This window comes from Microtus oregoni, unplaced genomic scaffold, assembly GCF_018167655.1.
Source record: "Microtus oregoni isolate MIOR12 unplaced genomic scaffold, Mior012 000046F_ref0000063, whole genome shotgun sequence".
NCBI classification, from domain to species: Eukaryota; Metazoa; Chordata; class Mammalia; order Rodentia; family Cricetidae; genus Microtus; species Microtus oregoni.
In genome coordinates, this window is record NW_024543220.1 from 13,930,261 (window position 1) to 13,948,349 (window position 18,089).

At 51.7% G+C, this 18,089-nt stretch overlaps 1 protein-coding gene across 3 annotated transcripts in view; it reads left to right on the forward strand.

The window, feature by feature from the left end:
• The first annotated feature begins 214 nt into the window (after nucleotides 1–214).
• Brpf3 (bromodomain and PHD finger containing 3) overlaps nucleotides 215–18,089 on the forward strand; it is a 34,064-nt gene continuing 16,189 nt past the window's right edge. For 2 of the 3 annotated variants that reach the window (XM_041634684.1, XM_041634686.1), the window contains exons 1-8: nucleotides 215–353; nucleotides 4,595–6,047; nucleotides 8,951–9,107; nucleotides 11,293–11,424; nucleotides 14,274–14,402; nucleotides 14,680–14,992; nucleotides 15,543–15,845; nucleotides 17,365–17,871. In XM_041634684.1, the coding sequence (XP_041490618.1) occupies nucleotides 4,621–6,047; nucleotides 8,951–9,107; nucleotides 11,293–11,424; nucleotides 14,274–14,402; nucleotides 14,680–14,992; nucleotides 15,543–15,845; nucleotides 17,365–17,871 (2,968 nt within the window). In that variant the 5' untranslated portion in view covers nucleotides 215–353; nucleotides 4,595–4,620. Of the gene's footprint in view, nucleotides 354–860; nucleotides 1,007–4,594; nucleotides 6,048–8,950; nucleotides 9,108–11,292; nucleotides 11,425–14,273; nucleotides 14,403–14,679; nucleotides 14,993–15,542; nucleotides 15,846–17,364; nucleotides 17,872–18,089 lie in introns of those variants that run through there. The other variant, XM_041634685.1, reaches the window with a different exon arrangement.

Sequence of the window (18,089 nt, forward strand, 5' to 3'; positions counted from 1 at the left end):
TTCGCGCTCCCGCTTCGCGTGCGGCGGCTCGAGCCGGGGAGGGAGCGAGGGAAGGGGTGGAGGTGGCGGGGGGGAGGCCGAGGGGCGGATCCTGCCTGGGGGCTGATCCCTCCCTCCCCTCGGCCGGGCTCCGTGGCGGCAGCGGTGGCGGCGGCGGCTGCTCCATTCCCCCTCCTCCTCCCCCGGGAGCGGCGGCCGGGCCGGGGGAGACGGAGCGGAGGGGCCGGCGCGGGGAGGAGGCCGCGCTGCCTTAGCCGGGCCGCGCTCGGACCTGCTCGGTAGCCCGGCCCGCCCGCACGCCCGCCCGCGCCCAGGGGGCCCCCCAGAAGCCCGGGGCCCGGCCGGCGGCTGAGGTAACGTGGGGGCGGCGGCGGCGGGAGCGAGCGGGGGCGGCGGGGGCCGACGGGGACCGAGCGCTGCGCACGGAGGGGGGGGCGACCAGAGCGCACAGGGGCGTTCCGACGGGGCGCGAGGGCGACGCGCGAGCTCTGCCCTGCAGCGAGGGCGGCGGCGGAGCCGGGGAAGGCGCGCGAGGGGGAGCTGCAAAGCGAGGACCCCCACCCGCACCCGCCATCTTGTTTCTCTCCGGTCCTGGCAGCCGAGCGGCTAAGCCCCGCCCTCCCCGTGCCCTTCTATTGGCCAGGCTAGAGGAGAGTTCCGCCTCTGGGCGGCCGCTCTGGGCGCCCGGGTTCCCGCTTGACAGGCAGGTCGGGCAGCCAATGAGGGCTCGCCTCCCCGCCCCCGCCCCCTCGTTCGGTGGCGCTCGCTTTTTCTGTGAGGGTCGGGCTCGGCGTCAGTCTGGTGCGCTCACCCTCTGGGCTTTGGGGGCGACGTTTCTCTCCTTCCTCCTTCGGGGGTCGGGGCGGTGAAGATTGTTCTGGAAGAGGCGCCCCTTTTACGGGGCAGGAACCTGGTCTGGGGGTCTTACCTGGTCTCCTGAGTCTCCCGTGTGGCGTGCAGGGCGGGCTCGGTCCAGTTGTTGAAAACTCCCCATTCGGGGGCGAGGGTGAGGTGGGCGAGTTGGGGTTCAGGGGCCGCTCAGGACGGCTCTGGAGGGGGTGTTGGGGATACGAGGGAGTGTGTGTAAGGTAAGAGTTGTGTACGTACGGAAACTCCCGCCAAAAATAACCTGGTCTAGCTGTTAGCTCCTTGTAGGCGAAACTATTTCCCTGCGGCCGCAGCACTGCCCGCCGTTTGCTCCCGAGGACAGGGACTGGAAGTTGGGGGTGGGTTGAGAGACGGTTCCTGGGACTGCAGAAAGGGTAGAGGCCGGCACTATCGACTCTTCAAAATCGCTACTGAAGTGTGCGTTCCCTCCCCAGAGGCGCCTTGCTCCTGGAGGCTTGGGGACTGCGCGGCTCTTGGCTGGGGCTGCTTCTGAGACCTTGACATTAGTAACCGGTCTAGTGCCCCCAGGGCTTCGGGAACCAGAACAGAGTTGCTGTCGGGGTTCTGTTGCCTTTGGCTCCAAATAGTGTTGTGTGCCTGCCTCATTTGTCTCCTCAGCCAGGTTAGTTTAAGTCACACCTTGGGATTTAAAGGGCCTATCACTACGGTTGTCAGTGATGACTCTTAAAAAGTTAGTGTGTAGCCGGGCGGTGGTGGTGCATGCCTTTAATCCCAGCACTCGGGAGGCAGAGGCAGGCGGATCTCTGGGAGTTCGAGGCCAGCCTGGTCTACAAGAGCTAGTTCCGGGATGGACACCAAAGCTACAGAGAAACCCTGTCTCAAAAAACCAAAAAAAAAAAAAAAAGTTAGTGTGTGCCAGGCGGGTGGTGGTGAACGCTTGGAGTTCAAGGCCAGCTTGGTCTGCAAGATCTAGTTCCAGGACAGGCTCCAAAGCTACAGAGAAACTTTGTCTCAAAAAACAAAACAAAAAAAGGAGAGAGAACAATAGACAGACAAAAAGTAGATATTTTTGTTCTTTTATTTATTTTTAATTTTTTTATTGTATGTGCATGGGTATTTTGCCTGATGTTTATTATTCCTGGTCCCCCTGAGAGTTCAGATACCAATACCTTGGAACTGGAGTTACAGGTGTTTGTGATCCACAATGTGGTAGCTGGGAACCAAAGCTAGGTCCTCTTAACTGCTGAGCTATCTTTCTAGCCCATATATATATTTAAGGGAGAGCCTCACTCTGTGCTATGGCTGGTCTGAAAAAACCGTGTAGACGTTGCTGGCCTCAAATTCCACAGATAGGCCTGTCTCTCCCTCCCGAATGCTGGGATTCAAAGTATGCCACTACAGCCAGCACTGCCCTCGATCTGTGGGTGACATGTGGAGACACGGGGACATGAGAAACTTTGTTCAGTTATGTAGGACCAAAATTAGAACGTAGATTGTACAGACATCTTTGTAAAGACTGCCGTACCTCACTGGTGTTCTTTACCCTCCAGCGTGAACGGGAGATCTGGAGTCACGTCAGCTTCGGCTGAGTCAGTTTTCTGAGCTTTTCTTCATGCCTGAAATGGAGATAATGTCTGCACAGCCTCCCGAGGTAGTTGTGAGAAGTAGTAAAAAGAAAAGGCCATTGTAGTTTGTTAAAATGTGCCTAGCTGTTGTCCTCTTCTTGGCCGTGATGGCCTTGGGAACTGCCTGTCACTCATTGCTCCTTAGGGGCTTGGTGTGGTTCCCTAGTCCAGAGTGTGCTGTGGGAAGCATCGGGCTTTCTCTGCTACCTGAGGGTAGATTAGATGGAAAGGTCACAGCATAGAGATTTCTGAGGTACTTAAATTTAGAGGCATTCCCATAGCTTGCAGGGTTTGTAGTTGGAAATGTCCTGAGCAGTTTCGGTACAGCTTTTTGCAGGGAGTCCCCTGGGAATTAAAGTTTGAAGCATTTCAGATGTCTTTACTCTGGACAGGACCAAGAGATAGGGCTTCTAACCATGGTAAGATGGCTTGGGAGAGGCCTTAGGCCTGTGATTTTATTTATTTCTTACAAGAACTCAGAGGTCTGCCCACCTCTGCCTCCCAAGTGCCCAGCCTTTCTTTTTTTTTTGTTAGAAAGTAGATGTTTGTCACTGATACTGTCTTTGCCTCCTCCTTTTAAAACAAAACAACACAAACATGACCTTAGCTGGGCATAGTAACCTACACACTGAATTTCACAAAGTCCAGGGCTATATAGAGAATTCCCGTCTCAAACAAGCAAACATACAAACAAGGCGTGGTCTTACTTTGTTGCTGGCTTTGAGCTTCTGGGCGCAAACATTCCTTCTGATTTAGTGTCTTGTTTTTGGAACCCTTAACCATCCTCTCTTCTCATCATCAACTGCCCCAGCGTTGCGTGTATCCTGAGGAGGTTACATCTCACCTTGCATCATATTATAAAGATCTGTCTATGTTCTGACCTTTTAGTTGCCTAGGGCTCCTCTAGGACAGGGGTCATAGTGCTTAATTTCAGGGCTGGGGAGAGGGCTCATTGGGTGAAGGGCTTACTGCGCAAGCATGAAGGCCTACCTGAGTTTGATCCCCAACCCCCACCCCTCGGGGACAAAGACAGGCAGGTCTCAGGTGCTCATTGACCATCTAACCGAAGCCACAAATTCCAGCTCCAGTGAGCATTCGTCTCAAAAGATTCGTGGAACCTGTCTCTGGCTTCCACATGTGCTTGGGTGGGCAGGTACACGTGCACACGTGTCTATACACACACCACACACACAAACACAGTATTTAGTTTCAATCACCTCGCACTTGCGGGTGCTCACTTATCTAGGTATCCTCCAGACACTGAGGGCGCGCAGCAGCCAATGAGATAGGCAGGCCATTCCTTCCTCCATGGAGTTCACATTCTAGCTGAAAGACGTAGGAAATAACACAGTAAATTATGTGACTTAGATGAAAAGAAAAGCAGGAGAATAGTTCATTGCTTGATGAGCTGAGGGATTTTGCTTTTTTTTTTTTTTTGTCTTTTTTGAGATAGGGTTTCTCTGTGCAACAGTCATAGCTATCCTGGAGCTAGCTCTGTAGACCAGGCTGGCCTTGAACTCACAGAGATCCACCTGCCTCTGCCTCCCCAGTACTGGGATTAAAGGTGTGGATCACCACTGCCAGCTTGCTTGTTTTTTCTTTTTTGTTTGCTTGCTTGCTTGTTTGTTTGTTTGTTTGTTTTTTGAGACAGGGCTTCTGTGTAGCCCTGGCTGTCCTGGGACCCCACTGTGTAGATCAGGCTGTCTTCGAACTCACAGAGATCTGCCTACCTCTGTCTCCCGAGTGCTGAGATTAAAAGTGTGTGCCCCCACTGCCTGGCCCAAGTTTGCAATTTAAAAGTAATCAGAAACAAAAAAAGTTTCACTGACTAGCCGGGGGCGGGGATGGGGTGGCATACGACAGATAGGCCCGATACATAGAGAAACCACGTCTTGAAAAACCAAAAATAACCATTTCACTGATAAGTGATGTTTGTAAAAAGACTTAAAGAAGGTGACGCTGCCTCAAGGGTGCTTCACAGTGCTGTGGTGTGGAGGAAACAGCCGGATCTCTTGGTGTCCACTTGATGGAAGGGGTGAATGCGTGTGTGTGTGTGTGTGTGTGTGTGTGTGTGTCGCACCGAATATCCAGTTCACACTTTTGTGGTCTTTTCTCCTCAGGCTTATCTTTGCGGTTTCCTGTTGCCATGAGGAAGCCTCGTCGAAAGTCACGGCAGAATGCCGAGGGCCGGAGGTCCCCATCCCCGTACAGTCTTAAGTGCTCACCCACGCGAGAGACTTTGACCTACGCCCAGGCCCAGAGGATTGTGGAGGTCGACATCGATGGCCGCCTCCATCGCATCAGCATTTATGACCCGCTCAAGATCATCACTGAAGATGAGCTCACCGCGCAGGATATCACCGAGTGCAACAGCAACAAGGAAAACAGTGAGCAGCCTCAGCTCCCCGCCAAGTCCAAGAAACCCTCGTCTAAAGGCAAGAAGAAGGAGTCCTGCTCCAAACATGCATCTGGCACCTCCTTCCATCTCCCGCAGCCCAGCTTCCGTGTGGTGGATACAGGCAGCCAGCCAGAAGCACCCCCATTGCCTGCTGCTTATTACCGCTACATTGAGAAGCCCCCTGAAGAGCTGGATGCAGAGGTGGAATATGACATGGACGAGGAGGACCTCGCCTGGCTGGACATGGTAAACGAAAAGCGCCGCGTAGACGGGCACAGCTCGGTGTCGGCAGATACCTTCGAGCTGCTGGTGGACCGGCTGGAGAAGGAGTCGTACTTGGAGAGCCGCAGCAGCGGCGCCCAGCAGTCACTGATTGACGAAGACGCCTTCTGCTGTGTGTGCCTGGACGATGAATGCCACAACAGCAACGTCATCCTGTTCTGTGACATCTGCAACTTAGCCGTGCACCAGGAGTGCTATGGCGTCCCCTATATCCCAGAGGGCCAGTGGCTCTGCCGCTGCTGCCTGCAGTCTCCCTCTCGGCCGGTGGATTGTGTCCTTTGCCCCAATAAAGGTGGGGCCTTCAAACAGACCAGTGATGGTCACTGGGCCCATGTAGTCTGTGCCATCTGGATCCCTGAAGTCTGCTTTGCCAATACCGTGTTCCTGGAGCCTATCGAGGGCATCGACAACATTCCACCTGCCCGCTGGAAACTAACCTGTTACATCTGTAAGCAGAAAGGGCTGGGTGCTGCCATCCAGTGCCATAAAGTGAACTGCTACACCGCCTTCCACGTGACATGTGCACAACGGGCCGGACTCTTCATGAAGATTGAACCCATGAGAGAAACCAGCCTCAACGGCACCATCTTTACTGTGCGGAAGACGGCCTACTGTGAGGCCCACTCTCCGAGAAAGGGCGACTCACCCAGAAGTCTCAGTGAGGCAGGGGACGAGGATGGGCTGAAAGAGGGTGGCCGGGAGGAGGAAGAGGAAGAAGCAGGGGAGGAAGATCAGGAAGGCCAAGGTGGGGTGGGCAGCCCCCTCAAGGGGGTGTCCAAGAAGAATAAGATGAGTTCAAAGCAGAAGATCAAGAAGGAGCCAGAGGAAGCTAGCCGAGAGACACCTTCCACCATTGTCCCTATGGTCACTGTCCCACAGATACCCTCTTACAGGTGAGCCTCATCACAAGGGCTCTTGGTTTGGTCCTCACCCTAGGCTAGGACTTCTCCAAATATGGTTGATGAATACCTGAGCTCCTCTGCGCTCCTGTATTCAAGCTTGTCCTTTGGAACCAAGGCATGTTTTGTGTTTTTTGGCCGTGCCCTACAAGTAATGTGTTTGCTCTGGTTCAGAGTGACATAAATCACTTATTTGCTTAGAAACTCGAGTGGCAGTGTCTCACCTAGGTGGTAGTGTCTCAGTGACACTGAATGGCATTGAGAACAGGATTGTCTCCACTGTTAACTAGTCCATGGATTTCTAGGTGGTTATCATCTCTGGTCTGTGTCCTTCACGTCACCTCATCTTTGTGACCACCCTGACGGCTCTCACAGAGGCTCCCCAAAACCCATGTGGGGATAGAATATTCTAAATGGAGAGCTACTGGGCTAAGGGCTCAACACCTGCCTTCCCACAAGTACTGCCCTGGGAAAGATGGGGACTTTTTATCCACGAGGGCTGTGGGAAGCTTGGTCCTCCCTGAGAAGTTTTAAATTCAGGGGAAAGTTCAGCATTATAGCCAAGCCACCAGGACCCTCCCCAAGAGTCTGCAGATAGATCACTGTCTGTGTTAAACTGGCAGTGCTGTAGGTATTTGGGGCTGCTGGAGGGTGGGCAGCTTAGGGAAGATTTTTCCAGCAGAGGCCACTTCAGGGTGACTCCTTTTAAAGTAGACAGTGTAGCTGGATGTGGGGATGCACATCTTTAATCCCAGCACTTGGGTGGCAGAGTCAGTTGAATTACTGGGAGTTTGAGTCCAACCTGTTTTACATAGTAAGTTCTAGGCCAGCCAGGGCTGCACAATGCGACCCTGTCCAAAAAGGGCCGAGGGGGGGGGGGTTGGGGGAGTGGTTAAGGAAAGGAAGAAAAGTATGTAGCGTTAGAGGAGGAAGGGATCTTGGAGACTGCTCATCTAATGTAGTCCTTGCACCTTCTCCCACATTCCCAGATGAAGAAGCCACAGCCACAGGAGGTAAAGTTGTTGGCTCCTTTGTTCATTCAACGAGGTGTTTATTGAGCACTTACTACAAGCCACATCCTGTTCTAAGGGGTGGGGCTAGGTGGAAAGGGCAGATTGGGGCTGTAAGTTCTAGGCTGCCTTCTGCCCAAGTCTCCATGAGGTTAGGGACAGAGGAGTACTGGTAGGCTGTAGATCAGCTGTGTGAGGGAACAGGCGGCCCGACTTGCTGCACGGGGAAGATAGCAGAACAAGATGAGGACAGGGAGGCTCTGGAGAACTTCGGCAACTCCTGAGTGTGTCTCCTAGACACAGAGCTGGCCTCGGTCATCTGAAGTCGGGGTCAGTGCCTAGTCCCCATTTATAGGGTGTCTGTGCCCTGGGGCTACCTTTTGGTTGTCATAGCTTCTGTCTGAGGAGCTGCTCTACTGTCTAAGAACAAACAAGCCATTTAATACCCGTGTGACCTTTGTAAGCTGCTGAATTGCTCTAAGCCAGGGTATGTGGCAAACTCACCAGATGGAGCTCTGAGAAATAAAGGAGGCAACGTGAATCAAATACTTAGCACAGTGCCTGGCAGATAGTGAGCGCTCAATAAATGGTGGCTGCTGCTGCTGCTGCTTCTGTTACTGTTACTCCTCCCCTACCTGCACAAATGCTGTCCACCCCACCATAGCCACGAGGCAGGGGAGGGCAGGGGGGCTGGCCTGCAGGCGGGCAGGTGTGCTTGGCATGGGTGTCGGTGGGGAACTGGCCTTAGGGGAAAGGCCTAGGTAAGCTTGGCTTTGGGGCGAGAACATGTGACTGGAGATGGAGAAGGCTTTGATGGGCAGGGCCCGCTGAACATGCCTATCTTTCTTAAGTTTCACCCCGATTAGCTACACTTAGCTCTCTGTGGAGTGGGGCGAAGAGATAAAGCAGAGGAGAATACAAGAGCACGGGGCCTTGTTTGCCGTGGGCGTGTACTGTACTAGTGAAGGGGCCGTGGATTCAGATCCCCCTTTGGCTACCATCTTAGCTACGTTAAGAGCGCTGGTCAGGTGCCTGCCTTTAGTTAGGTGTGGGAGTGGGGCTGCTCTTCCTAAAGGCGTTCATTGGACCCTTACCTGCTCTACCCCACAGCTTCCCTAGTTTGAACTCAATCTTAAACCTTTAACTGACTACAATATCAGAACTTACGTCCTCTTATATGTCTAGATTTTTGTTGTTGTTTTCTCCTTTTTCCATTTGGTTCAGAACTAGGCATTTTGGGGATGCTAAGAGTTTTTAAATGAAAAATCAAAGGTCAGCTGGGTGTTGCCTATAATCCCATTATTTGGGAGGCTGAGGCAGGAGGATCGTAAGTACCAGGCCAGCCTGGATAATATAGTGAGACTCATCTCTCTCACACATGTGTACACATGCAAAACCCCGCCAAGGCTGGATTACTCTGAGGATTCCATGTGGGTGCAGGAAGCAGTAATCTGGCATGCTTTCTTTGAGCTTGGTCGTGGGCTACCCCAGGGTTCGGTGAGATCCTCCGCCACCAAAGGAAGGAAACTGGCCACATAGCACACAGCTTACTCAAATTCCTGTTTTCTTTTTGCTGCTTTTCATCAAGAGGGGGTTATGGGTTGAGGAGCACAGGCCTGCTTCTCTGTATTGCCCTGACAGCGAGTGACAGCAGGCAGCAGGGCTGCTGTGAGAGGGCCCTGTGGAGGAGCAGGTGGAACCCGTCCTGCTCAGTCTGAGCTGCTTAGCTCTGCTGTCTTTTCTCGGCTGTCCCGAGGTGAGGCGTTTAGTCACTCTCTGGCTTCCTCTAGAAGGTTCAGAAGTGGACCGAGGTCTGGATAGGATGCGCAATTGTGTGTAGCCCGAGCTTCCCGCTGACCTGTCTCTCTCCCCTTGCCTCTACTCAAGGTTGAACAAGATCTGTAGTGGTTTGTCCTTTCAGAGGAAAACCCAGTTCATGCAGCGGCTTCACAACTACTGGCTGTTGAAACGGCAGGCTCGGAATGGTGTTCCCCTCATCAGGCGCCTGCATTCCCACTTACAGTCCCAGAGAAATGCTGAGCAGGTAGGTACAGGGAGGGCGAGGAGGAGGAATGATGTGGAGATGGGCGGCATGCCTCCTCCCTGAGCCCCCTGAGTAGCCTTGGCCTATAGGGATCACCTCAGGGTGCTTTGTCCAGGATAACTACCCAGACCCTCAGACCTGACAGCTGCCCCTTCTGAAGGAGACACTGCATTGGTTCCTCTACTAAAGGGCTTCAGAGAGGCCATTCCTCTTGGATTAATTTGACCAAACTTTAATTCTCCACTTCTCTCTCTGTGTCGTCCATCTGTCTGGCCTATCTGTAGTTTGTTGCCTACTGTGTGTGTGTGATCTGTCGTGCCTCTGAGGTGTGCCTGGGTATGATGTCTGTCATGCCTGTACCTAATAAAGGGCTTTCCTCTATTAATTTTGCAGCACAGAAAGCATGGCATGGGAACTGATGAGGGATTCTGATTTTTTGTTTGTTTGCTTTAGATTTGTTTTGTTTGCATGGATGTCTATGTACCATGTGGGTGTCTGTTGCCCACAAAGACCAGAAGAGGGTGTTGTGTGGCCTGGGACTGAAGTTATAAATGGTTGTTATCCACCATGTGGGTCCTGGGAGCTGAACCCTGTTCCTCTGCAAGAGCAGCCAGTCCTCTTAACTGCTGCACCATCTCTCCAGCCCAGATTCCAGTCATTTTACCCCAGCTGACCCAGAAACATGCAATACTGCAGAGACCATAACAAAATGTATCCACACATTGTTTCCAAAATTTATGGTGGAAATTTGTCTTAAGGTTGTTTCTAATCTGTTGACGGCTTTCAGCAAATGATGATCACAACACTCACGCACTCATGCGTGCACACTCACAGACACTAGTCTGGGCAGAGGTGTGGAAGAACTTAACAAACTGAAAGCTGTGCTTAGGCTGTAAAAGCTGATCGCACGGGAACCTCAGGCCAGAAGGCTGACGCCGTTGTTCTCTTGCAGGCGGAGTGCACAGTAGGACAGCGGATTGGGTACCCAGTCTCCTTTCTCTTTTTCTTTTTAAACAATTTTTCTCTGTGTAGCACTGACTGCCCTGGAACTCAGAGATCTGCCTGCCTCTGCCTCCCAAGTGCATAGTCTTAAATGATCTCAAGCCATATTATTAACTTGGCTGTAGAATCTGCTAAAAGTTCAGTTTCTTTGAGGCTAAGAGCTATTTTTGTTTTAAAAAAAAGTATCACTACAAGGCTTGATTTAAGGATAAACTCTAGGGCAGTGTCCAGTCCAATGTCTCAATTACATAGGCAAAATCCTCCAGATGTTGGGCTGAGAGCCAGAGTGGACCCACTGTGTAAAGTAAGAGCAGGTGCCCTTTGCCCCCAAACATGTCCTATTAAATATAGAATTGATGGTCTACCCTGTAGCCTGCGGCCTGTCAGGTATGGCAGCCGTTCTGCGCTAGCAGTCACTGCATGCTAAGTGTCTTCTGCTCTAGTTCCCTTCCCATGTTCATGTCATTGGTTATTCCTTCCTCAGTTGTCCCCATCTGTCTGTCCTTGGGTCTCATGCTACTGGACATCCTGTTTACATGTCATAGCTAAACTGAGGCACTAACTTCTACCTGGCCCCTCTTTTTTCTTTTTTCTTTTTTTTTATTTTATTTTATCTTTATTTATTTATTAAAGATTTCTGCCTCCTCCCCGCCACCGCCTCCCATTTCCCTCCCCCTCCCAAATGGCCCCTCCTTTTTTCGTGTTGATTTTTGAGACAGGGTTTCTCTGTGTAGCCCTGGCTGTCCTGGAACTCACTCTGTAGACCAGGCTGGCCTCAAACTCACTGAGATCCCGAGTGCTGGGATTAAAGGCATGAGCCACTGTTTGTTCTTGTGCAGCACCAAAGAGTTACTGTGGGAGCTGGGGAGATGGCTCAGTGGTTAAGAGCACTAACTGCTCTTCTAAAGGACCTGTCTTCAATTCCCTTTTAGTTCTGGGGAATTGGCACCCTCACACAGAATATATACACCAGTGTACAATAAATAAATCTTTTTTAAAAAAGACCTTTTTAATAAGCTTCAGCTTTGCTTTAGTAAAAAAAGAATCATCTTGGTGTCAGGAAGCTTGGAGGAAAGGTCCCGGGTGGTATTGGGGCGGGGCTCTCAGCAGCCATGGTGCATGTGGGGGAAGCAGGGGCTGTGGGAGGACGGAGACCACAGTCGCTTGTTCTTGCCTTGCTCAGCGGGAGCAGGACGAGAAGACAAGTGCCGTGAAGGAAGAGCTGAAGTACTGGCAGAAACTCCGGCATGACCTGGAGCGGGCGCGGCTGCTGATTGAGCTCATCCGCAAAAGGGAGAAACTCAAGAGGGAGCAGGTGAGCAGGTGCCCGGCCAGGCTCTCTAGGTCCCTCTCTTCTCTGTGGCATCTGGTGCCAGCGTTCTTTTCCCTCAGTACTGAGAGCGCTGTGGGCTCTGTGGTCGGCCCACTTGGTTTTGGGTGGAGTGCTTCTGGTGGCTTCTGTTTTGTGGTTCAACTCCTTTGGCCTGGAGCCTAAGCTTACCTAGTCCCTCCTGCCTGAGGCCATGACTGGAGTCCCTGTTTTAGGGGTTTTTGGAGGGAGATTGACCTGAACATTTTGAAAAGCTTCTGGAGCCATTGCATGACATTGCAAGATGACAGCCTCTAGCCTGAGGTTCTCCTGGGCCTGAAGTATTTATGGATTTGGAGTCACTTAAAATGACCAGGCTCGGGCTGGAGAGATGGCTCAGTGGTTAAGAGCATTGCCTGTTCTTCCAAAGGTCCTGAGTTCAATTCCCAGCAACCACATGGTGGCTCACAACCATCTGTAATGAGATCTGGTGCCCTCTTCTGGTCTGTAGGCATACAGGCAGAACATTGTATACTAAATAAATAAATATTAAAAAAAAAAAAATGACCAGGCTCAGTTCAAGACGTCCTAAAAGTCCCTGCCCACGGGGAGTGATAAGGTTGGTGGTATAGTACATGGAGCGTGAGGTGTGTATGTAGCCAGACCGCGTCTAAGGCCCGGCTCTGCTGCTTTCTATTCCTGTGGTATTAAACTGCCTAATCTCTGAATACCTCCGTCTCCTCGTCTTTAGCATGGTGATAACGGCAGAGCTGACATCATAAACAGATGAATTCATGTACGTAAAAGTTGAGACTAGTGCCTGGCACATGAGCCGGCAAGGTGGTAGCTGCTGCTATCATCAGTGGTCGTACCGATTCTCTGCCCTGCTGGAGCGTCTGCTGGAGTGCTCCACACATGGCACAGAGCAAATACTATTAATTGAACAGATGACAAGTCCAGACTTCCCTAGTCCAAGAATTGTGGCTGTTACCCGCCTGCTTTCAAGGCCTGGGTTCAAGCTGCCCTCCTTTCGTTCAGTTTAAGCGCAAGTCCTTCTTTCCTATCCACAGCTTGAGGTCCACTCTGCGTCCTGGGCGGCTCTCACTGTGCTTAGCATGAGTGGCCGGGGACGTCTCTTGAGATCTCCACAGGTCAAACTATAATTTGTATCCAGGCTAGGTCCTGTTGCTTAGATTGTTCAGGAAAATGAGAGGAGGGGGGAGAGGCCCTGGCTCTGGGTAGGTAGGCAGGTCGATGTTGATGTGGACAAGAGGCACACGTGTAAAATAACATTGTCCAGGGTACCACTGCAGGTGCTTCTTGAGTGATGAGCCTGGACTCCCTGGTCACCCTGGGCCCACACAGATGTTCTCAGCGAGAGTGCTCAGTGCTCGTGAGAATCACGTGTGCTCACATTTAGTTTCATCCGTGTGCTTGAACTAAGGCCCAGGCTCAAATGCTTTCTCGGTTATTTTCCAACCAGGTAACCCATGGCAACTTTATGTACCATATTTATAAAGTGGGGTATTAATTTCTGCTTCAGTTATTATGTCATTAATTAATTGAGATAATACAGGAAGAAGAGCAGAGTGGCATTATGGTCTGGAGTACTCTGTGGATGCTGTCTGGAACTTCATGCTAACTTATCCCATTAGCTGTGTGACCTGGAGCCAGTTACCTGGTCTCTCTGTCTCCCCTTCTTTGAGAAGTGGAAGTGTCTATCTCTACCTACCTGGCAGTCAGTGTTACATAAAGTGTTGAGACTGGCCACCCCACTAACGTATACACATAACTAAAAATTAAGTAAATTGTTGATGTCCATTTTACTCTTTTGGCATTTGGGGGAACTGCCACCCAGCTCCCAGATAAATCACACATGGAGGCCTATTCTTAGTTTTGGATGCACATCTTAGCTTGTCTTTTTTTCTTCCCAGCTTTTCTTAACCTATATTAACCCATCTACCTTTTCCCTCTGGACTTTTTAAATCTTTTTTACTTCTTTATATCTTATTCTCATTCTTACTCCGGGGCTGGCTGGGTGGCCCCTGACATCCTCCTCTCCTTGTTCTCTGACTCCTCCTCTTTTCTCCTGTTCATCCTCTCTGCCCGCCAGCCCCGCCTATCCTTGCTCCTGCCTTTCTATTGGCCGTTCATCTCTTTATTAGACCATCAGGTGTTTTACACAGGCACAGTCACAGCTTCACAGAGTTAAACAAATGCAACATCAATACAAGTAACACACCTTAAAGTAAAGTAATATTCCCCAACAGTAAATCTTTTAAAAATGCTTAGGCCATTACTTGGGACCTAACATGGATTATTAATTACTATAATCAATAATTGTTACTACTTCTGTATGTTTTGGTATGGTTCTTGATATACAGAAAACATTTAAAGTAGCTGTTTGTTCTAATCTATTCTCTGCTGCTATAATAGATTATGACAGACTGGGTCATTTGCAAAGGAGAGTTGGTTAGGCTCCCAACTCTGCAGGCTGGGAAGTATGGGCATGGTGACAGACTGGTGAGAAGGCTCCATGCCACAGCTGGTCTTGTGGATGCACGAGTGGAGAGTTTGTCTCCACCGCGGTGGCTCCTGTGACAGCCTGCTCCAGGACTCCTAACTCATCCTAAGGGTGAAGCCCACAGGATGCCAGCACCTCTCCACCCTCACAACTGGGAGTTAAGATTCCGATGCGTGAACTTTTGGGAGACATTCAAGTCATCTAGCCCTCTTGGTGTCCTTACCCATGGGGTGGGCAGCTTCATACCTTGTGGCAGGTGATTAACAGCAGTCAGGCTGAAGACCCTGTGAGTCTCTGTTGAACATTCTGGTTCCTCCTGCTTTCATCACAGGTCAGGGTGCAGCAGGCTGCCATGGAGCTGGAGCTGATGCCGTTCACAGTCCTGCTGAGGACAACTCTGGACCTGCTGCAGGAGAAGGACCCCGCACACATCTTTGCTGAACCCGTCAGCCTGGATGAGGCAAGTTGTCCCTCCGAGCAGCAAGCCTGCTCTGGAAATAAGCTCTGAGTAGGCCAAGGAAGGAAGGGGTTGAACCACAGGGCATCCAGAAGTGAGGGTGGGTGGTGTCTTGGCAGGCTTAATAGACTTGCCCATTGTTTGGGTGGACCATACCCTGAAGCTCTTAGTGAGCCTGACATGGCCACAGCAGAAAGTTGGGAGGTCAGAGTAGCAGTGAAGGGTGTGCCTGCGTGGCTCATAAATAGTTGTTGTAATTGTACAGGTTTTATATGTTTAGGTTCCAGATTACCTGGAATTCATATCCAAGCCAATGGATTTTTCTACTATGAGGCGGAAGCTGGAATCTCACCTGTACCACACCTTGGAGGAGTTTGAGGAGGACTTTAACCTTATAGTTACCAACTGCATGAAGTATAACGCTAAAGACACAATTTTCCACCGAGCAGCTGTTCGCCTGCGGGACCTGGGAGGGGCCATCCTGCGGCACGCTCGTCGGCAGGCAGAGAACATCGGCTATGATCCCGAGAGGGGCACCCACTTGCCCGAGTCACCCAAATTGGAAGACTTTTACCGATTCTCCTGGGAGGATGGTGAGAAGCTTGGGTGGGTAGGGAGGAGAAGGATCAGGATGAACGAGCGGCACAAGGACAGGGCCCAGAGAGCCCAGGATCGGGTGGGCCTTGGAGGTGCAAAGCTGTGGTTGGGAGCAGATGGGTGTGCGGCTTGAATAACTCTGAGGCTTAGTTGGTGCGCTGAGTGCCTGTTGAGTAGTAGAAAAGGCGTAGCTGTCTGCTTGGAAAGCCAAGGCCTCTGGACCTCTCTGGAGCATGGGCTGGGAGGACCAGAAAGTAGAATGCCTGTGAGCCCCACACTGCCCGTCTCTGCTTGGTGAAAATCTCTGGCCAGGGATTGCTAGACCACTGCATGCCTGCTGTATGGCCATCGCTGTAACTGAATGCTCCCTGGAGCTGTTCCCCACATTCCCATCCACCATTTCTAGGCAGCAGTGTTGTGGGGCCAAGGCCTACTGGGAGGCACTGGCCCGGGCATTCCAGGGTCTTACTTTGCATCCACAAGATTTCTCTTTCTCAGTGCTGGGCTCGTCATTCAGCCTCTTCTGTCCTCCCTTTTCTCTGGCAGTGGACAACATCCTCCTCCCAGAGAACCGGGCCCATCTGTCCCCAGAGGTGCAGCTGAAGGAACTGCTAGAGAAACTGGATCTGGTGAGCGCAATGCGGTCAAGCGGGGCCCGCACCCGTCGAGTCCGCATGTTACGCAGGGAGATCAATGCTCTTCGGCAAAAGCTAGCACAGCCAGTGCCACCACAGGTACTGCCACTGAACAAGACCGTGTCCAATGGGGAGCTGCCAGCAGGACCGCGGGGGGATGCAGCTGTTCTGGAGCAGGCATTGCAAGCGGAGCCAGAAGATGATGGGGACAGAGGTGAGAGAGGGTCACAGACAGGCAGGGTGCGGAGTGGGTAGGGTAGTCAGGAGTGAGAGGCTAGCATCTCTTGAGAGTATCCTCCCCTGAGTATAAGTCTGGTCTGATCCTGAAGGTAAACAAAGCCCTTGGAGGGGGTCTTCCTTAATATCTCATTTGGGATGCTATTAACAAATATTTAGCAATCAGTAGAGAATAAAATTTATTTGTCAGAATAGATGTTGGCTCTTGTATTGGTTTGGATTCACAGAGGACCTAGAGGTTCTGGAACGGTTAGGTGTAGGGCTGTGGGCGGGCTGTAGAGATTAGGGTGCCGGAGCCCAGCAGCTACGTAGTAGGTAGGTATCAGGCAGTTTAGCCCCTGATATAGTGGTACTGTATGGTACAGCTAAACGGCTTACTCTGCCACTCTGGAGAAGCTCTGAGAAGCCTGGGATGTGAGAGGGGAAGGGATGTGAAGACCCTTCTTCTGGACTCTTGGGATATTGGTTGGTTGGGCTTTTTGGTTTTTTGTTTTGCTTTGTTTTTTGAGACAGGTTTTCTCTGAAGTCCAGGCTGTCCTGGAATTTGCTCTGTAGACCAGACTGTCCTCAAATTCATAGAGGTCCACCTGCCTCTGCCTCCCAAGTGCTGGAATTAAAGGCGTGCGCCACCGCTACCTGGCTTGACTCTTGGTTTTAATCTCAGCTGGCCAAGGCTGTAGGCCATCCCAGACAGGTGTCAGACTATAAAAGGCCTAATTGATTTAAGCAGGTGTCTTTCTCAAGTGTAAAGGGATATTTGCAATCAACGTTCTATTAGAGTCACGTGTAAGCTTTCTAAACCATCCCCTGTGAACTGAGGATCTGATTCTAAAAAATCCCAGGAGCTGTTTATGAGCTGAGCTACTTCCCATGCCTTCCCTTTGGTAAGGACAGAATTATTTCACTGATACCTGCCCTTGCCCTGAGCCCGAGGTTTGGGGAGGCCTGCCACTCACATGGCCTAAACACAGGAGTTACCTCTATTTGGTAAGGCTCCCACTGAAGGGATTGGGTCAGGTACATGATTGAGAATCCGCATAGGTGACCATTGTGACTCTTCGTAATGCTCATGTGGCAGTCAGCACGTCATAGAGTTCCTCTCCTTGACACGTGCACAATGGCCAGTGGCCCCAGCGTCACTCAGAGGGAGGGCTTCAGGGTAAAGTCGCAGAGGTTCACATGGGAGGGTCTGAGCTGTGGCTTGGGAGTAAAGTTCCAAGTGGAGCAGACTGATCTGGGAAGCTCTGACTTAATGCGCTTGGTCTGAGTTCCCTAAATCTGCAAACACCTTTTCTGTCTGCTGTGTGTCCCCACAAACAAAGCCGAGGACAGGTGAGAAAACTCTGGTGTCCTCCAGTCTGTCCAGCTGAAACCTCACCGGATTACTGCCCAAACAGGTGGCCCTCTCAGGCTTTCTTGCCCATCAGAGTCGTTATCTGGCTGGTGGGAGCAGACCGTTGCTAGAATGTTCAAGCAGGTTCTCTTTTTCTCAACAGATGATTCCAAAATACCTGCCCCACCAACCCTGGAGCCTACTGGGCCCGCACCGTCCTTGTCTGAGCAGGAGTCCCCCCCAGATCCCCCCACCCTGAAACCCATCAGTGACAGCAAGCCTTCAAGCCGGTCCCTAAAGTCCCGGAAGGTGGAAGACGATGAGCTCTTGGAGAAATCAGCTCTGCAGCTGGGGAGCGAGCCCTTGCAATGCTTGCTCAGTGACAATGGCATTGACAGACTGTCTCTCATAAACCCTGACAGCCCTCCTGGTACCCCTCTCAGTGGGGTGGGCCGCCGTACATCAGTCCTCTTCAAGAAGGCCAAGAATGGGGTTAAGCTGCAGAGGAGTCCAGACGGGACCCTGGAGAATGGCGAGGACCATGGTGCAGTGGGCTCTCCAGCTTCTCCAGCCAGCACGGAAGATGAGCACTGTTCCAGGAAGAGGCCAAGGAGCAGGAGCTGTAGTGACAGTGATGGGGAGAGGTCCCCTCAGCAAGAGGAAGAGACAGGTGATCCTGCCTGTGACTTCTTTTGCTATTTCCCATCTGTTTGCCTGCTTGCCTTGCCACGGGCCACCTTCCCCTGACAGTCATCTCTGGTGGCCTCTGAGAAAACAGGCTTAGAGCAGTTGTTCTCGGAGGGCCAGCTTGTATGCCGGGCTAACACTGGCCTTGAGGGGGATGTAAGGTTTTATGTGGTAAAATGGTTCCTGCCTTCAGTTTGCCCT